The sequence below is a fragment of the Sinohyriopsis cumingii genome, chromosome 14 (genome assembly GCF_028554795.1).
Source record: "Sinohyriopsis cumingii isolate HCF-2022 chromosome 14, ASM2855479v2, whole genome shotgun sequence".
In the NCBI taxonomy this organism is placed as follows: Eukaryota; Metazoa; Mollusca; class Bivalvia; order Unionida; family Unionidae; genus Sinohyriopsis; species Sinohyriopsis cumingii.
The window spans coordinates 4,219,830-4,241,815 of NC_142974.1; the positions used below are offsets into that span (position 1 = coordinate 4,219,830).

General features: G+C 36.6%; 1 protein-coding gene across 5 annotated transcripts in view; it reads right to left on the minus strand.

The window, feature by feature from the left end:
• Window positions 1-2,302: 2,302 nt before the first annotated feature.
• The window catches only part of LOC149783119 (uncharacterized), a 45,302-nt gene continuing 25,618 nt past the window's right edge, over window positions 2,303-21,986 (minus strand). For 4 of the 5 annotated variants that reach the window (XM_089931335.1, XM_089931334.1, XM_089931336.1 and 1 more), the window contains one exon: window positions 19,510-20,486. Coding sequence is in view for 1 of the 5 variants with exons in the window: in XM_089931338.1 (XP_089787464.1) it covers window positions 2,894-2,999 (106 nt within the window). In the remaining 4 variants the exon portion in view is untranslated. Of the gene's footprint in view, window positions 3,000-19,509; window positions 20,487-21,986 lie in introns of those variants that run through there. The other variant, XM_089931338.1, reaches the window with a different exon arrangement.

Below are 21,986 nucleotides of genomic sequence, written 5' to 3' on the forward strand. Positions count from 1 at the left end.
GTTTTTTATGTTATATGTGTTGTCTAATGTTGTAAAATGCTTAGAGCTTCTAAAGATTAGGCGCTATACAAAGTCCACATTTTTACTATTATTATTATTATTATTATTTATTATTATTATTTGTATTAGATATTAATTATGTCGAGTATTATCAAGCATTCTCCTGTAGAATCCAGGGATAAAACTTTCCGTTCAGCTTGGTGTATATTTGTAAAATCTCTGTCTCTCTCTCTCTCTCTCTCTCTCTCTCTCTGACACAATCACTCTGTGTGTGTATGTGTGTGTCGGTCTATCAGAAGGTTCTTCTTTAATCAATCAATCAATCAAGCACAGAAAAATACACATTCCCGAATGGGAAGGTACTCATTAAAAGATCTTTTTGGTCATTTCGATTCTTGTGTGAGCTCAATCACATCTTTTGTATCTGAACATGCGGTTCAACTGGCCTCGTCTCTGGTCCACACAAAACACGTTTTTCACTGACCCATTTTTAGGAAACAGAACTGCCCTCTATTCACATAACTATTATTTAATTTTATTTAATACTAGGAAATTCCTAAAATAATTCACATTGTTATTCTCAAGTAATTTTAATCAGCTGTACTAAATAATGTCCACAGAATTTGACTGCAACGTTAATATCATGCAATAATATTTTTAACCGCTTCTATCCCTCAACATACTGACTAGATACACTAGTAATAGATAAAAGTTTAGATTGAGAGTTTACGCAACCAATATAGAACGTGGTTACAGCCAATCAAATCACTAGACTGATATTGTGCAGGAACTAATGTCATTAATGTCATTATAAACATTCAAATTATAATGCTGACTTTTGGCATTTAAAAAAAAGCAAAAAACAAAGGCGAGTTTATGTGTTATCTGAATTAATGGGTACTAGTTTCGGTAGGATCCTAGTGAAAGGTATCACCATATCCAACTGAAGTTCTGATAATTCAGAGTTGGGTGATTAAATCATTCAGAGCACCATATCCAACTGAAGTTGTGATAATTCAAAGTTGGGTGATTAAATCATTCAGAGCACCACATCCAATTGAAGTTGTGATAATTCAGATTTGTATCATTAAATCATTCAGAGCAACATATCCAACTAAAGTTGTGATATTTCAGAGTTGGGTGATTAAATCATTGAGAGCATCATATCCAACTGAAGTTGTGATAATTCGGAGTTGGGTGATTAAATCATTCAGAGCACCATATCCAACTGAAGTTGTGATAATTCAGATTTGTATGATTAAATCATTCAGAGCAACATATCCAATTAAAGTTGTGATATTTCAGAGTTGGGTGATTAAATCATTGAGAGCATCATATCCAACTGAAGTTGTGATAATTCGGAGTTGGGTGATTAAATCATTCAGAGCACCATATCCAACTGAAGTTGTGATAATTCAGACTTGTATGATTAAATCATTCAGAGCACCATATCCAACTGAAGTTGTGATAATTCAGATTTGTATGATTAAATCATTCAGAGCACCATATCCAACTAAAGTTGTGATATTTCAGAGTTGGGTGATTAAATCATTGAGAGCATCATATCCAACTGAAGTTGTGATAATTCAGATTTGTATGATTAAATCATTCAGAGCAACATATCCAACTAAAGTTGTGATATTTCAGAGTTGGGTGATTAAATCATTCAGAGCACCATATCCAACTGAAGTTGTGATAATTCAGACTTGTATGATTAAATCATTCAGAGCACCATATCCAACTGAAGTTGTGATAATTCAGATTTGTATGATTAAATCATTCAGAGCACCATATCCAACTAAAGTTGTGATATTTCAGAGTTGGGTGATTAAATCATTGAGAGCATCATATCCAACTGAAGTTGTGATAATTCGGAGTTGGGTGATTAAATCATTCAGAGCACCATATCCAACTGAAGTTGTGATAATTCAGATTTGTATGATTAAATCATTCAGAGCAACATATCCAACTAAAGTTGTGATATTTCAGAGTTGGGTGATTAAATCATTGAGAGCATCATATCCAACTGAAGTTGTGATAATTCGGAGTTGGGTGATTAAATCATTCAGAGCACCATATCCAACTGAAGTTGTGATAATTCAGACTTGTATGATTAAATCATTCAGAGCACCATATCCAACTGAAGTTGTGATAATTCAGATTTGTATGATTAAATCATTCAGAGCACCATATCCAACTAAAGTTGTGATATTTCAGAGTTGGGTGATTAAATCATTGAGAGCATCATATCCAACTGAAGTTGTGATAATTCAGATTTGTATGATTAAATCATTCAGAGTAAATTAAATTGTACCAGTAAAAAAGGGTAATTGGTTGGAAGTTCGTGCGCGTGATAATGAGACCGGACAGTCTGCCTGTCTTGTAATTAAAATATGCGATTGTTTTATTAACTGTCGATCCATTACGGATCCTCAGTCTTACCGGCGCGAGAGAAGAAAAAGTATCGAAGCGGAATGAAAACTGCGGGATGAAATTACCAAGAGAACCACGCTAATCATGAATACAAAAGCGTGTGTTTGGTCGTAGATGTTTTGTGCAGTCCTGCTGCGGCAGCAACTATTGGTTCTTGGTGTGATTGAAATCACAACCACATCAACCATCTCAGGTGCACCAACTGGTATTATTGTCAGAGCTATATCTATAGTAACCCGTTTCTCTGGTGATGCTAGCTAATAAAATTCAATGCGAGTACATTCCCGAATATGCGTATACTCCAAATTACTTGCGGCCACACAAAGCAGTCTCAGTACAATCAATAAATTGTATTCAGTCGCAATCGAAGATAAAATAATCAGTGCAGCTGAGTTTGAGATTGTGGGGGCAGAAATGGAAAATCGTCTGAGTAAAACAATCTGCTAACAATCAAGAAGACTTATATCTTATAGTTAGAAGCCTTATTAGACTTCAGACACTCGTTAGAATAAACTCTACCGATGCTGAGATGTGATATGTCTGTGATAATGTTACAATCCAGTAACCTGGAAAAAAAATAGAAAAAATATGGAAGAAAGGTTAATTAAATTCCTAAAACTTGCAAATATTACAGCAGTATCATCACACTTGTGGTTAAAATCGTATAATATGCTTTGATTAAAATCGTATAATATTCTTTGATTAAAATTGTATAATATGCTCTAAAACAACGACATGGAGAAGAAGAAGGCAAATAAATAGCAAAAGCACAGCTGATAATATCAAAACCGAACTTTCGTTTCAAAACTATGAGGATCAGCAGTTTTGTTAATGAACAGTATCGATTCTCACGCGATTATCAATCACAAACACAATATATTTATTTAATCAGCTCGCAAGATTTTGTGATCGCTACCATAGGCTTGTCAGAATAATTATCCACTGTACGGAATCTCCTTTCAAATCACAACAGAGTAACGCTTTATTATTCAAGTAGTACGAACGGTTCAACTTTTGACCATTTTTGGAAACCCTATGGGGTAACTAACATCCGTACCAGACTCTACCCCGTGATTGGCTCAGTCGCGTGACGTGTGTGTTTGCACTCCAGCGTACAAAGTTAAAATTGCTTAACATGTATCGATTGCTTGAGGGATAACTATGTCATGGGGGTAGAAGCGAGGATGTGTGTCAGTGGACCCTAAGGGCATTTTTTTTAAAGCATGACTAAACCGGCAATTTCATCCTAATACATCATACCTATTTTGTTTCTATAAATTTTCACCATGTAATTTAATATGGAAAGATATATCTAATATGAAAGATGTATCAACTCATAAACACTGATCGATGATCCTGTTTTAATTCCGGTCCATTTATCTTATTTGTATTTCTCACTGTCTGTGATGGTTCTTAGGAATGACGTCAGACACTTAGACTAGAATGGGTCCACGTGACAATATATTACGTGTTTACTTATGTAGCACAAAAAGTGTGTCTTTTCTGCGTTAACACAAGGTTAAAAGGTACGAAAAACACATTTGAGATTTCGGTGATACCCATATGTTAATAAAAACAATGATTAGTCTCCATTGTAGAAACACTACAACATTTCTGGTTTCGCTGGGCAAACCCGTTTTGTGCCCAGTAGCTCTGGTTAGCTTTTGTTCGTAAGAGAGGAAAGTGTCTCGTTTAAAGACACATTCGGCAGCTTATTTAACCTGAGAATATGTTTTTCACAAATACCTCTACTATATGGTGTTTGAAAAATGACAAAGTCGACCACGTTATTCCTAGAATCATAGCATAGAAAAGTTAATAACCCAAAAAGAGCGGATTTGGAACAAAAATTATTTTTAAGAAAAATGTCTTAAGTTCGTTTCTACGTTTAATTATTTATTATTATTTTTGAATCAGTGCATTTGGACTTCTTTATGATAACGAATTTGCATTAGATAACATGCTAAAAATAGTACTTATTTTCCAATTATAAACAAATACATACTGGAATATAGATGGACACGTTGAAAATGGTAATCGTCAAATGTTCAAACACTTCAATAGTAATCAGCAACGTTATGGAGCTCAAACGAAAATGGACGTATTACAATTAATTGTGATAAAGGTTTACCACTTTCCCCAGTCTCCGCTCTCCTTCGTATAATGAAACAGATTAGAGAGCTGTAAGCATTCTAAAGAGAAATCGAAACGATGCCGCGAGAAATGGCACCTTTCGATCAAATCTCATGCACTAGAGTTCTTACACGGACTTTCCCTTGTGAAGTCTTACTCACTCGGACTTTCACACACACACACACACACACACACACACATATATATATATATATATATATATATGTGTGTGTGTGTGTGTGTATATATATATATATATATATATATATATATATATATATATATATATGTGTGTATGTGTGTGTGTGTGTGTGTGTGTGTGTGTGTGTGAAAAAACGCCAGAGTATTTGCTTCGCTGTCAATACAATAAGGTTATACAATTAAGAGGTAAATATGTATAATTGGACCAATGAATCTAATTCCTTACAAGATTTTACGATTTTCCATGTTAAATATAGACAGAAAATCATCCGTGCTCTCTTCGAAAAATTAAAATCTGGCAAAATATAATATCGCTGCATTTTAAAGATTTGAATTTCGGATTAATGAAACACTTATCTTCAAATTAACAGAGAAATGATAGCATCTTATTATATTTACCATTCGACTTAGTTGCCTGAACCGCTTACAGTTCATCTCAGTTTTCTGAACCGCAACCAGTGTCTCGAGAGCAGCAAAATATTTCTCGAAAAACTTGGACAGCCATTCTCCTAAATTGCTCGTTTAGAAATCCATACAATATTGGATTAATCACATTGTTCAAAAAATAAGTGCGTAGAAATAGGTTATAGATGCTGTTTTCCACAAATGACATTCTGTCATAGATATTAGGTTTTATATTGCGAATGGTAACTATGACCATGAAAGGCAGAAAGCTGATTATGTAGAACAACGTGACTAAAAAGAGCAAGAAGGTTGTTTTTTTGACGCTGATCCTGCCTTCTTTTTTTCCGTCTTGGGCTTTTGAGACTCCAAAAATTGTTGCCAGTAAAGTTTTCTTCATGGACAAAGTTTTCAGAGAGTTTTTATTTTTCTTTACACCTGGATCGGAATTTCGTCGTAAATCGAAGGTCTTTGATTGCGATCGTGGTTTATCTGGTATAACCAACTCCGACTGGGACGGTAGCACATCTATGGTATTTGATCGAGAACGTGGCTCGTGAACTAAATATGTACTAGATGGATCCCTATCTGAACCTGAGCTTGCCAACGGCTTAAGTTCCATCACGTCACCTTCGTCCTTAGTGTTTGGTTTTGTTTTCTTAATGATATTTGCAGTCGATGTTTGTTCTTTTACCAAAACGTGTCTACGTAAGGACAACTGACCTACTGAATGTGCCTCGTCTAACTTCGCCTCTGAATTGTACGAAGTGCTGAAAGCACTGTTTTCTGATTCCGATGTGCTTGAGTTCTTACACTGTGCAACATAATTGATAAATTCCTGCGGTGGAGCTAACCCGTATGAGTACAAATAAATAATTCCACGTGGATCAATCGCCTATGCTACCCAGTGAGTTCAATCCCCAGTGGAATTATCGAGATTAATAATACCGTTTTATATATTGTTTGGTCGTTGTGGTAATTGATCTAGCATAAAAACACCTCTGAAGTTTTTTGATTTTCAGTTGCATGGTAGCATCAAGTAAATCAAAATTTGACAAAGGAGTAAAACTGCTGATTTTCAACGAAGTTCTCCTGGAAGCCTTATTGTTGACACATCTTAGCTCCATCCCAGCATATATAGTTGGTTAGAACTTAGAAGTGACACCCTGATTATATCTAAAAGTGTATTTTATTGTGGGTTGACCCTGTCCTCCCATAAGTTATCTGTGTATGTTCATTGTATAAAAACAATAATGTTGATTTTGAATTTTGCAGGGTTAATTTCTTTTTTATCATCATATTTGTAAGTTTTTTTAAATCCCATGAAGTCAAAATTGTATGTACTTTCCGACCCCCATAGGACTTTTTAGGGGTCCGAGTTCCATAAGTTTTGACTTCCGATTTAGGGTCGTACTATTGTCCCAATGACATATTAATGTCATGATTTTTTTAAATATTTTTTATCTTTTTAAAGTATGTTTCACGTATGTTTTTTTTTTTTTTTTTTTTTTTTGTATTGGCTTATCTATGTCAAATGGTTCCAGTCTTCCTCTTAGGTAAGTATATAAGAATAATAAAGTGTGTATATATGTTTGTGTGTTTGTGTATCTTGTGGGGGGGGGGGAGGGTTGTATTGCGTCTTCGCATATTATATAGATTTTAGCAGGTTGTTGGTTTTTATTATAGTTCAATTTTGCCACTTTTTAGTGCGTGCATCTTAATTCGGTGTAGTTCTCTTTTCCCCGTTTGTTAAACAGGGAGATGAGAGCTTTATTAGGTTTTAATTGATGTACCGTGGTACTCTTGTATTTCTAATCATTATGTAGACTTTTGGGTAGTATTATATTTCTTTTAGTTTCTTATTTGGCTGGGTCAAATTGTTTATTATGTAGGTCTTATGTACCTTTGCTAGATCTTAATGTGTTACTTGAGTTTGTATATTATTTGCTCAAAGCTGGTTTTAGTACATCTCGCTGAAGAATTTGCCCGGAGTCAGTCTTCATGAAATGATCCGTGGGCAAATTGACCTCCTGGCGCTCTGTGTCTGGAGGTGTTCTGCTAGTCCATCAGGCTTGTTCATGTATATATAATTATTTCCTTAGGATTTAATTTTGAATAAGATGGTTATACGACTGTGGCACAGATTCCATCATCAGAAACTTTAATAACCGTCTGAGATGAAACCTCTGTCACATTCATCGTTCATCTAATAATTTACGTCCGAATTTTAATGTTCAGTTAGTACTGTATTATTTCTTTATTAAAATATAATTCAAATTATATTCTAAGTAAAGTATTTCCTTATTTTTGTGTTCAATTTTATTTTAATTATTTATAAAGAAGAGGTTTGCAAATAAATCCCTTTTGGGTATCATTTTCTCATATGAATTTTTATTCTCCGCCCCGTCTTTATTAGATAGATATCTTCATATTGATCTAAATATTTACTAGTTCATATTTATGAAAAAAGAATTATAAGGGAGGGTGAGCCGATATGAATCCCTTTTCGGGTGTCAGTTATGATTTCTCACATGGCATCCCGCCCTTATTTATAGATGGATTTTTGAATTTTGAATATTGATTTGAATTATCACATCTTTTAATTTATTTTATATAGTGGTAGGTTCATTTGTTTTGTTGGGTCATATTTGTATTGCTTGGGTTTGATGTGGAGGAGCTCCGAGGGGTCTTGTTAAAGAATCAGGTATGATCTGTCCCTCATGGAGCCCCGCCACAGCTTGTTGGTTGTAGGTCAAATCCGTTATACATGGTTGTTTATTTATTCTGTACTGGTCAATGAAGCTACAACGGCGGACAGACTTTATCCGCAGTCGTAGTATCTTTCATGTATATTAGAGAAGAAAGTCTGTGTGTTATCATTAGAGAGCGGTCCCTTGGTATCCACCTGGTTTTACAAGTCACTTGGCTTTGCATTATTAGTTCCTGGTTTGTAAACAAAGACATTCTTCTCTCTCTCCTGGTGTGTTTCGACTAGCCTATGGGCTCTTCAGGCGGGGGATTTCTTATTTAATTGATATAATGTTTAAGTATTTATAATAAATGTTGATATTTGTTATTGTCTGATGTTATTTAATTGGCCATTTAAAGCCTTAGACCTTTTCCTCAATGAGTTCCCGGAAGTCTTAAGCCTTTTCCCGTTGTTTTTGTAATGCCATTGCAGCGGCGGTTCCAACAGCACCTAACGCGGCTACTTTCGCAACAGCTGGGGCAGCAACAGCTATCAATGCTGATATTTCCGCGAGAAGTGAAAATATTCCTCTGGTCTTAACAGCATCTTTGATTGTACCGATGGAGAGTTCAGGTCGTATTCCAGTCTTGGATTGTTTGGCATTATCAAAATGTTTGTGTTGACGTTCTGTCAACGATAACTTCTTTTGACCACCTGTAATCTGATTGTGTGTTAGCGTTATTGTCGTTTCTGTCCTTTTTACTGATGCAGTTTGAAGTTTCTTGATCTGAACTGACGTGATGATATGATGAATTTATAAAATACTCGTGTTTCTAAATAACGTGGATTAAGGTAACACAAAGATTTTCCATTGGCGCATCAACAACATTCATTCGACCACCAACACCTTCAAGTAACACCGCTTTGTCGCTAAGTATAACCGCGATTGCTTTGAAATTAGTACTAGCACCTGGATTCACGTATATCAACGACAGATTGCCTAAATAAATCTAAATGTTCTAGTGAAAAGTAATAGATTGGATACAATGTTGTAAAATCCAGCTGTGAGATTTGTAACATAGTATCTACGTTTTGATCACGTTCCGTGTACGTGAACAATCGATGATACGCGCGCGCATCATAATTGTTTTCAAAATTTTTAATTATATCCTCGGATGGTTCTTGATGCCCGTTTATTAGTAAAGAAACCTCACTAACTCCAAGAGTGTAAAATATCATATGGCTGTGTTCTTGACTACCCACCCGATCAGCATTTTGATGCACAACAAGTATGTGTCTCGGTGCAGAAATACCTTCCCGAGTCGCTATTTGCCACGTAAATAAACCGACAACATTACTTTGGATACTATCTGTAGACACTGCAAACCATGACAACAGAGACTTATACCACCTGTGTTCATAAAAGAAAGTAATCGCTGTTCTTCAGCAATCGATGGGGTCATTACTGGCATCCATAGCGATAGTTTAAACAGTATTACTTTACCAGCTGCAGCAGCGGCTGGTCGCCAAATAGCATCGTTATCGTCACCTTTTCGTACAAGCATAACTGTGTGTTTAGCTCCAAAGATGACTTTTCGGACATTTCTGCAAAATCCAAAGATATGTGATAGTGGAATCGCGCACGAAAATCTTCTACGTCACCTTTTAACATTAATGAACGTGTAGTAAATCCTATGTTGTAATTGTTATTGGGACTGTGTGGCATCAAGAAGTCAGCACCTGGTCTATATATCGTTCCAGGAGGTTGTGGATCAGTCGCAGTATTTCGTGGTACTTGTACTTGACGAAATGGGTTGTATCAGGATAATTAGAATAATCTTTGGCAAACATCATTGACGGAGCGGTTAATCTTGTATAATCGTCGGAGTATCTTGCTAACCCTACTGTTATTGTGGCAATATCAATCTCTTTCTGAACTGTCTCGATGTTTGTTCCATCGATCATGTATGTGGCACTGTCAAATAACGCCATAATACCGTCATTAACAAAACCAGACATGACATCCCTCCCATATGGTGTATTGAGAGGAACATGTTACAAGCTCACCATCTACGTCTATACAAAGCCTCAGCGGGTAGAAACTATCTACTTGTATCATGGACCTGCGATTCAGTTCTTCCTCATGTGTTAGGTATACATGCGTCCTAAGAATAACATTGATAATCACCCACAGATTCATCTTTTTTAACGGGTTCATCCATGTCGAATGCTGTATCGGATATACATTTGAGCATCTTTATCATACTGATTTTTAAATCGTGGTCGCCTGGATCTTCGGGAAACTCCATCTCCTGAAATAAAACTCGTGTTTATTTTTTCATCTCCACCTTGATTTACCATGGCTGCTAATTTTTGATTTGCAGCTTGGTTTATTATTTTACTGACATCCGCGAGCATTACCTCTGTGGATGGTAGTTTTACTCGTTGTTGTGGTTGTACTGGACGTCTCCGTAATAGACGTGCTATTCTGTCTTTGATTGCCGTTAAGACTTTACCAGCAGCACTAGGAACTGCACCAGGAGCTTTCTCACGAAAAACGTCGATGGCTTTCATTGATAATTGTTTTGTGATTGGTGCTGCTTTGGGAGCCATCCTTCTAAATAGTCCCTGAATAACTTTACCGAGTCCATCTCCGTAATACGCTCTATAAACAGGTAATCGTGAGTTTACTGCTCTGACCATCGGGTGTCTGCGGTGACCGTTGTTGTGTATGATCATCCTATTTGTTATTTATTCCTTTAATCGCTGTAGTAGCCGTCTGCGATTTCATCAATGAGAGATCGATAAACATTAATATACATGATACCGCCGCGAAATAATCGCAGACAAATATCAGTTGCTTCTTTAATAATTTCTGGAGATATGTTACTGGCTCGTTTTCCTCCTATGAGAACCTCTTGCACGTCATCGAGAATATTGTTAGGACAAGCACCAGTTACACCCAGCTCTACCGGAGTAGGATCAGGTGATGGTTGTCTCCGTGGTCGAAATCTCTGCTTTCTTGGCGATATAACTGGCATTCCAACACCTTATTTATTTCATTAACTTTTTCAACAAAATCATCTTGCTTATATTTGTTTCACTGATTTGTGAAATATCCTTGTACTCACGAAATACTTTAGCAGTCCACTAGTGTTCTGGAGAGTTTTAAAACTCTGGCTTTAGAAGCTGACGTCATAGTTGATACCCAATCGCAGCAACAGCAAGAGGATCACCTGTAACTTGCATATAGCCTTGCTGAGTAAAACACCTAGTTTTTAATTTTGGTTTAGATAGATCATCGACGATATTTTTAACATCCTCGATTTCAGCACGTGTTTTAACAGAAGACTCCACAACTTCGCTAATTTGTTTTGGAAATGTTTCGATAACTTGTTGTAGCTGTAGCAATCTCTTTGGCTGGTTTGACAATTGGTCTAAATAACTGTTCTGCACTCTCCGCAAATTCAACTTGGGGTTCTTGACGCGCTTGTAGTTTTTATTTAACAGCATTTCTCAACGGAATGTATTTCTTAATTGCTTTTTGCCGCTCTCGAGCTAATCAAGCTGTGTAAGATTCCTGCGCTGGTGGCATTATCTGATATAATTTTATTTTAATTGATATCAGCAGAAAGGGCGAAGTCTCCTACTCGGCACCCAGTCACGGAGTTCCCCCACCCCCTTTCTATTTTTTTGCGATTTTTAGGAAGGCTTATTTTTGCAATTCGAGGGTGAGTCAATAAGAGTATATTCGCCCTCTCTGCTGCTATTCCCACTAAGAAAACGAAGTCATATGGCTAACGTTCTTTTGCATACTAGGGCCCAACAACGTGGAATGAATTGCCCACTGAACTTAGACACAAAGACACAGTGATCCCATTCAAGAGTGCTCTCAAAACTCACTTATTTCGACTGCAAGAATAAACTTAAAGACCAAATAATGTTTCCTACCTTAAGTATTTTCAGCATGTATTTTAATGTTTTCTAATTTCATGGTGCTTGTTTTTCTAATCATATCATTATATATGTTTTTTTTATGTTATATGTGTTGTCTAATGTTGTAAAATGCTTAGAGCTTCTAAAGATTAGGCTCTATACAAAGTCCACATTATTACTATTATTATTGTTATTAGTATTATTATTTATTATTATTATTTGTATTAGATATTAATTATGTCGAGTATTATCAAGCATTCTCCTGTAGAATCCAGGGATAAAACTTTCCGTTCAGCTTGGTGTATATTTATAAAATCTCTCTCTCTCTCTCTCTGACACAATCACTCTGTGTGTGTATGTGTGTGTCAGTCTATCAGAAGGTTCTTCTTTAATCAATCAATCAATCAATCAATCAAGCACAGAAAAATACACATTCCCGAATGGGAAGGTACTCATTAAAAGATCTTTTTGGTCATTTCGATTCTTGTGTGAGCTCAATCACATCTTTTGTATCTGAACATGCGGTTCAACTGGCCTTGTCTCTGGTCCACACAAAACACGTTTTTCACTAACCCATTTTTAGGAAGCAGAACTGCCCTCTATTCACATAACTAATATTTAATTTTATTTAATACTAGGAAATTCCTAAAATAATTCACATTGTTATTCTCAAGTAATTTTAATCAGCTGTACTAAATAATGTCCACAGAATTTGACTGCAACGTTAATATCATGCAATAATATTTTTAACCGCTTCTATCCCTCAACATACTGACTAGATACACTAGTAATAGATAAAAGTTTAGATTGAGAGTTTACGCAACCAATATAGAACGTGGTTACAGCCAATCAAATCACTAGACTGATATTGTGCAGGAACTAATGTCATTAATGTTATTATAAACATTCAGATTATAATGCTGACTTTTGGCATTTAAAAAAAAGCAAAAAACAAAGGCGAGTTTATGTGTTATCTGAATTAATGGGTACTAGTTTCGGTAGGATCCTAGTGAAAGGTATCACCATATCCAACTGAAGTTGTGATAATTCAGAGCTGTATGATTAAATCATTCAGAGCACCATATCCAGCTGAAGTTGTGATAATTCAAAGTTGGGTGATTAAATCATTCAGAGCACCATATCCAACTAAAGTTGTGATAATTCAGAGCTGTATGATTAAATCATTCAGAGCACCATATCCAGCTGAAGTTGTGATAATTCAAAGTTGGGTGATTAAATCATTCAGAGCACCATATCCAACTGAAGTTGTGATAATTCAGATTTGTATGATTAAATCATTCAGAGCAACACATCCAACTGAAGTTGTGATATTTCAGAGTTGGGTGATTAAATCATTCAGAGCACCATATCCAATTGAAGTTGTGATAATTCAGACTTGTATGATTAAATCATTCAGAGCACCATATCCAACTGAAGTTGTCATAATTCAGATTTGTATGATTAAATCATTCAGAGCACCATATCCAACTAAAGTTGTGATATTTCAGAGTTGGGTGATTAAATCATTGAGAGCATCATATCCAACTGAAGTTGTGATAATTCGGAGTTGGGTGATTAAATCATTCAGAGCACCATATCCAACTGAAGTTGTGATAATTCAGATTTGTATGATTAAATCATTCAGAGCACCATATCCAACTAAAGTTGTGATATTTCAGAGTTGGGTGATTAAATCATTGAGAGCATCATATCCAATTGAAGTTGTGATAATTCAGAGTTGGGTGATTAAATCATTCAGAACACCATATCCAACTGAAGTTGTGATAATTTAGTTTTGTATGATTAAATCATTCAGAGCACCATATCCAACTGAAGTTGTGATAATTCAGAGTTGTATGATTAAATCATTGAGAGCACCATATCCAACTGAAGTTGTGATAATTCAGAGCTGTATGATTAAATCATTCAGAGCACCATATCCAACTGAAGTTGTGATAATTCAGATTTGTATGATTAAATCATTCAGAGCACCATATCCAACTGAAGTTGTGATAATTCAGAGTTGGGTGATTAAATCACTGAGAGCACCATATCCAACTGAAGTTGTGATAATTCAGAGTTGGGTGATTAAATCATTCAGAGCACTATATCCAACTGAAGTTGTGATAATTCAGATTTGTATGATTAACTCATTCAGGGAATCATATCCAACTGAAGTTGTGATAATTCAGAGTTCGGTGATTAAATCATTCAGAGCACCATATCCAACTGAAGTTGTGATAATTCAGAGTTGGGTGATTAAATCATTCAGAGCATCATATCCAACTGAAGTTGTGATAATTCGGAATTGAGTGATTAAATCATTCAGAGCACCATGTCCAACTGAAGTTGTGATAATTCAGAGTTGGGTGATTAAATCATTCAGAGCACCATATCCAAATGAAGTTGTGATAATTCAGATTTGTATGATTAAATCATTCAGAGCACCATATCCAATTGAAGTTGTGATAATTCAGAGTTCGGTGATTAAATCATTCAGAGCATCATATCCAACTGAAGTTGTGATAATTCAGACTTGTATGATTAAATCATTCAGAGCACCATATCCAATTGAAGTCGTGATAATTCAGATTTGTATGATTAAATCATTCAGAGCACCGTATCCAACTGAAGTTGTGATAATTCAGAGTTGGGTGATAAATCATTCAGAGCACTATATCCAACTGAAGTTGTGATAATTCAGAGTTGGGTGATTAAATCACTGAGAGCACCATATCCAACTGAAGTTGTGATAATTCAGAGTTGGGTGATTAAATCATTCAGAGCACCATATCCAATTGAAGTTGTTGTAATGTTATTTGTTATTGAAGAATAACTGCAGAAGGCGTTCTATAGTATTTATTATATACAAGACATCAATACAGCTTGGAAGGGGAGTAAAGTCTGCCCTGAGTGTCTATTTCCCATGGAACTTAAACCCTAGTGAATGTATAACATAAACCAGCTGTTGGTGTGTATCAGTTCTAGTGCAGTGTGGAATGTCTGATTGCTTTTACTGTCAAGTGATGTTTCAAAGCTAATTAGATTAAGGCTTACACTACATCTCCCTTCCTGAGAAGTTTACATTAACACGAAACGTGATCTGATGACCGCATTTCTAAACAAGCTACATCAGCTTAATTTATTTTACAAGTTCAGTCTCTCAGGTGGTTTCGACAATCTTCCCGAACGTGTGAAATATCCGTTTTGACTGGTTGGCACTGCTTTGCTTTCATCTGAGTCAGTCAAAGTATCAGGGTCTAAAGCAGTCACTTTTAGAGGCTCCGATAATGTGGTAGGCATGGGAACTAAATTTCTCCTATTACGCCGTATCTCTCCCTCGTCAGTTACTACCATGTATGAACGAGGTGTATATGCCTCAGATTTAATTATCCCTGAAGAAAAATGATCTTTAATCCATACTTTATTCCCTACCTGAAGTTTTTTCATATTTCGGACGCGATGTCGACGATCATAATTTCTCTTTTGAGTTTGCTTTTGATAGTTTTCCGATTTCTTCAGTTTCATTAAATCTGGCCATTTCGGCTCTAAGTTGTTTGGTGCCATTGGCAAAGTAGTTTGTAATTTTCTTCCCATCAGTAATTCAGCAGGGCTGTATCCATTTGGTAATGGTGTTGCGCGATATGTCAAAAGAGCTATGTAAGGATCGTTTGCTTTTTTAAGCATTCTTTTAATTGTCTGAACAGCCCTTTCGGCGAGGCCATTGCACTGTGGATATTTTGGACTGCTTGTAATATGCCTGAATCCATAACTTTTTGCAAAATCTTTGAGTATAGCGGATGTGTATTGCGGACCATTATCTGAAACTAAAACTTCTGGTATACCGTGTCGCGCAAAGATTGATTTGAGATGATTGACAATTGCTTTCGAACCTGTGCCTTGCAATTTTGCTATTTCGATGTATCGTGAGAAATAATCAATCACCAAGAGATATGTTTGACCATTCAGTTCAAACAAGTCTGAAGCAACTCTTTGCCAAGGTCGACATGGAAATTCATTTGGTATCATTGGTTCAGCTTGATCTCGTGAGTTTTCGATGCAATTTTGGCAAGACTTTACCAAGTGCTCTAGCTGAGTACTTAGTCCTTTCCACCAAACTGACGTTTTGGCGCGTTCTCGGCATTTAACTATGCCTTGGTGACCATCGTGAATTCTCTCTAGGATTTCTCTTTGAAGTGATTCTGGTACGACAAGGCGTGTACCTTTCATTAAAAGACCATTTTGAACTGTAAATTCACCTCTATCTGCCCAGTACGATTGAAGTTTTCCGTCAATAGCGGATTTCTCTGGCCACCCCGTTTCACAGAATTGTACAAGTTGTTTGCAAATCGAATCATTTCGATATTCAGACTTTATTTGTTCAAGTCGGGTATTTGATGCAGGCAAATTGCTAACTACGAAATCAACATAGGCGTTAGTTTCAGCCTGAAATTCTCTGTCACTCTCAGAGTGATAACTTAAAGGCGCTCTGGATAGAGCATCAGCAGTTAATAGATTTTTGCCAGCAACATGAACTATACAAAAGTTGAATCTCATCAAACGCATTCTAAAGCGTTGAATTCTAGGGGGTAAATCTCCCAAGATTTTTGTGCTCATTAGTGGTACTAATGGCTTATGGTCAGTTTCAAGTTTGAATTGTGACCCAATTAAATAGCTACTGAAGCGTTCACAAGCCCAAGTGATTGCTAGGGCCTCTTTTTCTATTTGAGCATAGCGTTGCTCAGTTTCTGACATACCTCGTGATGCGAACGCCACCGGTCTCAGAGTGCTTCCGTGCTTCTGCCGTAGCACAGCACCTAGTCCAAATGAAGATGCATCTGCAGATACAACTATTTCTCTATTTGGATCATAGTGTGCTAAAGTTGGTGAAGATATCATTTCTTGCTTGATATCTCTAAAAGCTTGTTCTTGATCTGGACCCCAAGTCCACGAGTTTTTACCTTTCAAAAGCTCACGTAATGGTTTTGATTTTTCTGCCAAATTTGGACTAAATTTGCCAAGCTGATTTGCCATACCGAGAAGTCGTCGTATATCTGTTACGCATTTCGGTGTTTCCATTTCCGTTATAGCTTTGGCTTTTTCTGGATCAGGTCGGCAACCATTTTCGTCAACAACATGCCCAAGAAACCTTATTGATGGTCTCGAAAATTCACACTTTTCAGCGTTCAAAGTGACGCCGGCCTTTTGAATTGATTTCATTACCATTTCTAGTCTTTCGTCATGCTGTTTCTGCGTTTCCCCAAAGACAAGAATATCGTCCATGTGACAGAGTGTTCCGTCAAGTCGCTCCAGCGTTTCTGACATCCTTTTCTGAAAAAATTCAGGCGCAGAACTGATTCCGAATGGAAGGCGATTAAAATAAAACCTTCCAAAAGGAGTAATGAAAGTTGTAAGGCGGCGTGAATCTTCTGACAGGTTTATCTGCCAAAAGCCTGAGTTTGCATCAAGTTTGGTGAAAAACTTTGCACCTGCTAGTTTTGCAAGGGATTCTTCAACTGATGGTAGTGGGTGGTTTTCTCTTTTAACCGATTCATTCAGTTTTGTTAGATCCACGCAAATTCGTACCGTACCGTTTGGTTTCGGAACAACAACCATTGCCGCGCACCACTCAGTGGGCTCATCTACTTTTGAAATAACACCTATTTTTTCCATTCTATCCAACTCCTCTTGAACTTTATTCAATAAAGGGATATGAACCTTTCTTGGGGTAGATAAGGCATAAGGTTTGGCATTTTTGTCCAGAGTTATGTTATAGAACCATTTTGTTTTCCCTAGACCTTTAAACAAATTTGGAAATTTCTCGCGATAATCCCTATCTAAATGTATGGATTTATCGTGAATTTTGCTTGCATTTTGTGAGTTTTTATCTGAGGCATTTACTGAGGATATATTTACCTGTTCAATTATCTTGAGAGCCTGAATCGCGGGCCTGCCCAAGAGTGCCTGATTCAGTCCCTTTACAACAAATATGTCTTGTACATTGAATGCATCGTTTGATTCAAGTCCACATGTGAATTTTCCAAGCACTTTAAGTTCAAAGTTTCCAGGTACATACAGTTTTCGATCAGACTTTGATAGTTTTGGTCTCCAATTTTTCTTAAATCTCTCTCAGGAATTACAGTCACATCAGCTCCAGTATCAATCTTGAATACAAGTGAAGTGTTGTTTAATCTCACACGCGTTATCCACGGCTGACCCTTCTTCGTGCTAATAGTCCCTAGAAATCCAGATTCCTCTCTAGATTCTATTGTGCGAACTGTTGACTTTGACAAACAGCATTTTGCATAGTGTCCTCTTTTCTTACACTTGTAGCATTCTGCTTCTTTTGCTGGACATTGGTCTCGAGAATGATTAATTTTCTTTCCACATCTCATGCATCCTTTTCTGCTGACATTATTTTGCTGAACATTTGGGATTTTATGTTTCTGTTTCCCATATTTCAGTGAAGACGATTTTACTGCATCCATTTCAGACATTCGTTCTCCACTTGCTCGTATCGTTGTTTGTTGCTTTTTCACAGCTTCATTTTGTCGAGCTTGACTAACGGCTGACTCTAGAGTTAGATTTGCATCTAACTGCAATTTTTCTGACAGCTTTGAATCTCGCAGTCCAACTACAAGTCGATCTCTGATCATTTCATCATGTAGTGGCCCGAAATTACAATTATCTGCTAACACATAGATAGCTGTAACAAAACTGTCCACTGTTTCTCCCTCTTCCTGTTTTCTTTGATTAAATTTTGCCCTTTCAAAAATTACATTCCTCTTTGGAATGAAATATAGCATGAATCTATATGTCACGGGCTTCCACTTCTTTTGATTTTCCTCTGTCAGGTTGATTTTTTGTTGTTGTTGTTGTTGTTGTCGGGTTTAACGCCATTTTTCAGCACGATGGGCTATACATGGCGGCCAGTATTAATGGTGGAGGAAGAACCCGGAAAACCCCGGAAAGAACCACCGACCCACGAGAAGCTACTGGCAAGCTTTCTCACATGCCCACATTGGCTGAATCTTAGACTCGAACCGCCGCAGACAGAGGTGAGATGGCAGTGATCCGTAACGAAGAGCGCTTTAGACCACTCGGCCACTCGGGGCCCCACTGTCAGGTTGAACGAAGACAAAATGTCATCAGCCTCACTTCCCATGGAATAAATCAAGGTATTCACTTGAATTTCTTCCTCTTTTTCACTAATTCCAGACGCATGCCGAAAGCGTTCAAAGCGCTGAAACCACTTTTCCCAAGTTTCAGGTCTCGAAAAGTCAAATTTGTCCGGATTTGTAAATTGAAATGTAGCCATTTTCAACTCTGATAATTTCGATCCTGTGTTTTTACCGCTGCCACCATGTAATGTTATTTGTTATTGAAGAATAACTGCAGAAGGCGTTCTATAGTATTTATTATATACAAGACATCAATACAGCTTGGAAGGGGAGTAAAGTCTGCCCTGAGTGTCTATTTCCCATGGAACTTAAACCCTAGTGAATGTATAACATAAACCAGCTGTTGGTGTGTATCAGTTCTAGTGCAGTGTGGAATGTCTGATTACTTTTACTGTCAAGTGATGTTTCAAAGCTAATTAGATTAAGGCTTACACTACAGTTGTGATAATTCAAAGTTGGGTGATTAAATCATTGAAAGAACATGCAAATTTTGGCTTATTTTACGGCAAAGACAAAGAAAAACAAAACAAAATCTATGTCTGAAGAAAGCTATGTTATTCCAAATCAAATGAGACACTGTAGACACTTTTAAACAAAACAAAACGAAAGAAAAAAGTTTGTAATGAGGCTCGAGTTTCCATTTCACTATATAGTACATACAACTTTATTAAGGATTTCCTTCTACAACATTACGTGTGAGTAAATTAGCATACGTTTTGTTGCCAACTTAAACAAAACTCTTCTTTTTATACATAGAAAAAATTACTTTGTTCATTCTGATGAAATACATCTCGCGTTTGTATGACCCGAGTAAATTAAATTGTACCAGTAAAAAAGGATAATTGGTTGGAAGTTCGTGCGCGTGATAATGAGACCGGACAGTCTGCCTGTCTTGTAATTAAAATATGCGATTGTTTTATTAACTGTAGATCCATTACGGATCCTCAGTCTTACCGGCGCGAGAGAAGAAAAAGTATCGAAGCGGAATGAAAACTGCGGGATGAAATTACCAAGAGAACCACGCTAATCATGAATACAAAAGCGTGTGTTTGGTCGTAGATGTTTTGTGCAGTCCTGCTGCGGCAGCAACTATTGGTTCTTGGTGTGATTGAAATCACAACCACATCAACCACCTCAGGTGCACCAGCTGGTATTATTGTCAGAGCTATATCTATAGTAACCCGTTTCTCTGGTGATGCTAGCTAATAAAATTCAATGCGAGTACATTCCCGAATATGCGTATACTCCAAATTACTTGCGGCCACACAAAGCAGTCTCAGTACAATCAATAAATTGTATTCAGTCGCAATCGAAGATAAAATAATCAGTGCAGCTGAGTTTGAGATTGTGGGGGCAGAAATGGAAAATCGTCTGAGTAAAACCATCTGCTAACAATCAAAAAGACTTATATCTTATAGTTAGAAGCCTTATTAGACTTCAGACACTCGTTAGAATAAACTCTACCGATGCTGAGATGTGATATGTCTGTGATAATGTTACAATCCAGTGACCTGGAAAAAAAATAGAAAAAATATGGAAGAAAGGTTAATTAAATTCCTAAAACTTGCAAATATTACAGCAGTATCATCACACTTGTGGTTAAAATCGTATAATATGCTTTGATTAAAATCGTATAATATTCTTTGATTAAAATTGTATAATATGCTCTAAAACAACGACATGGAGAAGAAGAAGGCAAATAAATAGCAAAAGCACAGCTGATAATATCAAAACCGAACTTTCGTTTCAAAACTATGAGGATCAGCAGTTTTGTTAATGAACAGTATCGATTCTCACGCGATTATCAATCACAAACACAATATATTTATTTAATCAGCTCGCAAGATTTTGCGATCGCTACCATAGGCTTGTCAGAATAATTATACACTGTACGGAATCTCCTTTCAAATCACAACAGAGTAACGCTTTATTATTCAAGTAGTACGAACGGTTCAACTTTTGACCATTTTTGGAAACCCTATGGGGTAACTAACATCCGTACCAGACTCTACCCCGTGATTGGCTCAGTCGCGTGACGTGTGTGTTTGCACTCCAGCGTACAAAGTTAAAATTGCTTAACATGTATCGATTGCTTGAGGGATAACTATGTCATGGGGGTAGAAGCGAGGATGTGTGTCAGTGGACCCTAAGGGCATTTTTTTAAAGCATGACTAAACCGGCAATTTCATCCTAATACATCATACCTATTTTGTTTCTATAAATTTTCACCATGTAATTTAATATGGAAAGATATATCTAATATGAAAGATGTATCAACTCATAAACACTGATCGATGATCCTGTTTTAATTCCGGTCCATTTATCTTATTTGTATTTCTCACTGTCTGTGATGGTCCTTAGGAATGACGTCAGACACTTAGACTAGAATGGGTCCACGTGACAATATATTACGCGTTTACCTATGTAGCACAAAAAGTGTGTCTTTTTCTGCGTTAACACAAGGTTAAAAGGTACGAAAAACACATTTGAGATTTCGGTGATACCCATATGTTAATAAAAACAATGATTAGTCTCCATTGTAGAAACACTACAACATTTCTGGTTTCGCTGGGCAAACCCGCTTTGTGCCCAGTAGCTCTGGTTAGCTTTTGTTCGTAAGAGAGGAAAGTGTCTCGTTTAAAGACACATTCGGCAGCTTATTTAACCTGAGAATATGTTTTTCACAAATACCTCTACTATATGGTGTTTGAAAAATGACAAAGTCGACCACGTTATTCCTAGAATCATAGCATAGAAAAGTTAATAACCCAAAAAGAGCGGATTTGGAACAAACATTATTTTTAAGAAAAATGTCTTAAGTTCGTTTCTACGTTTAATTATTTATTATTATTTTTGAATCAGTGCATTTGGACTTCTTTATGATAACGAATATGCATTAGATAACATGCTAAAAATAGTACTTATTTTCCAATTATAAACAAATACATACTGGAATATAGATGGACACGTTGAAAATGGTAATCGTCAAATGTTCAAACACTTCAATAGTA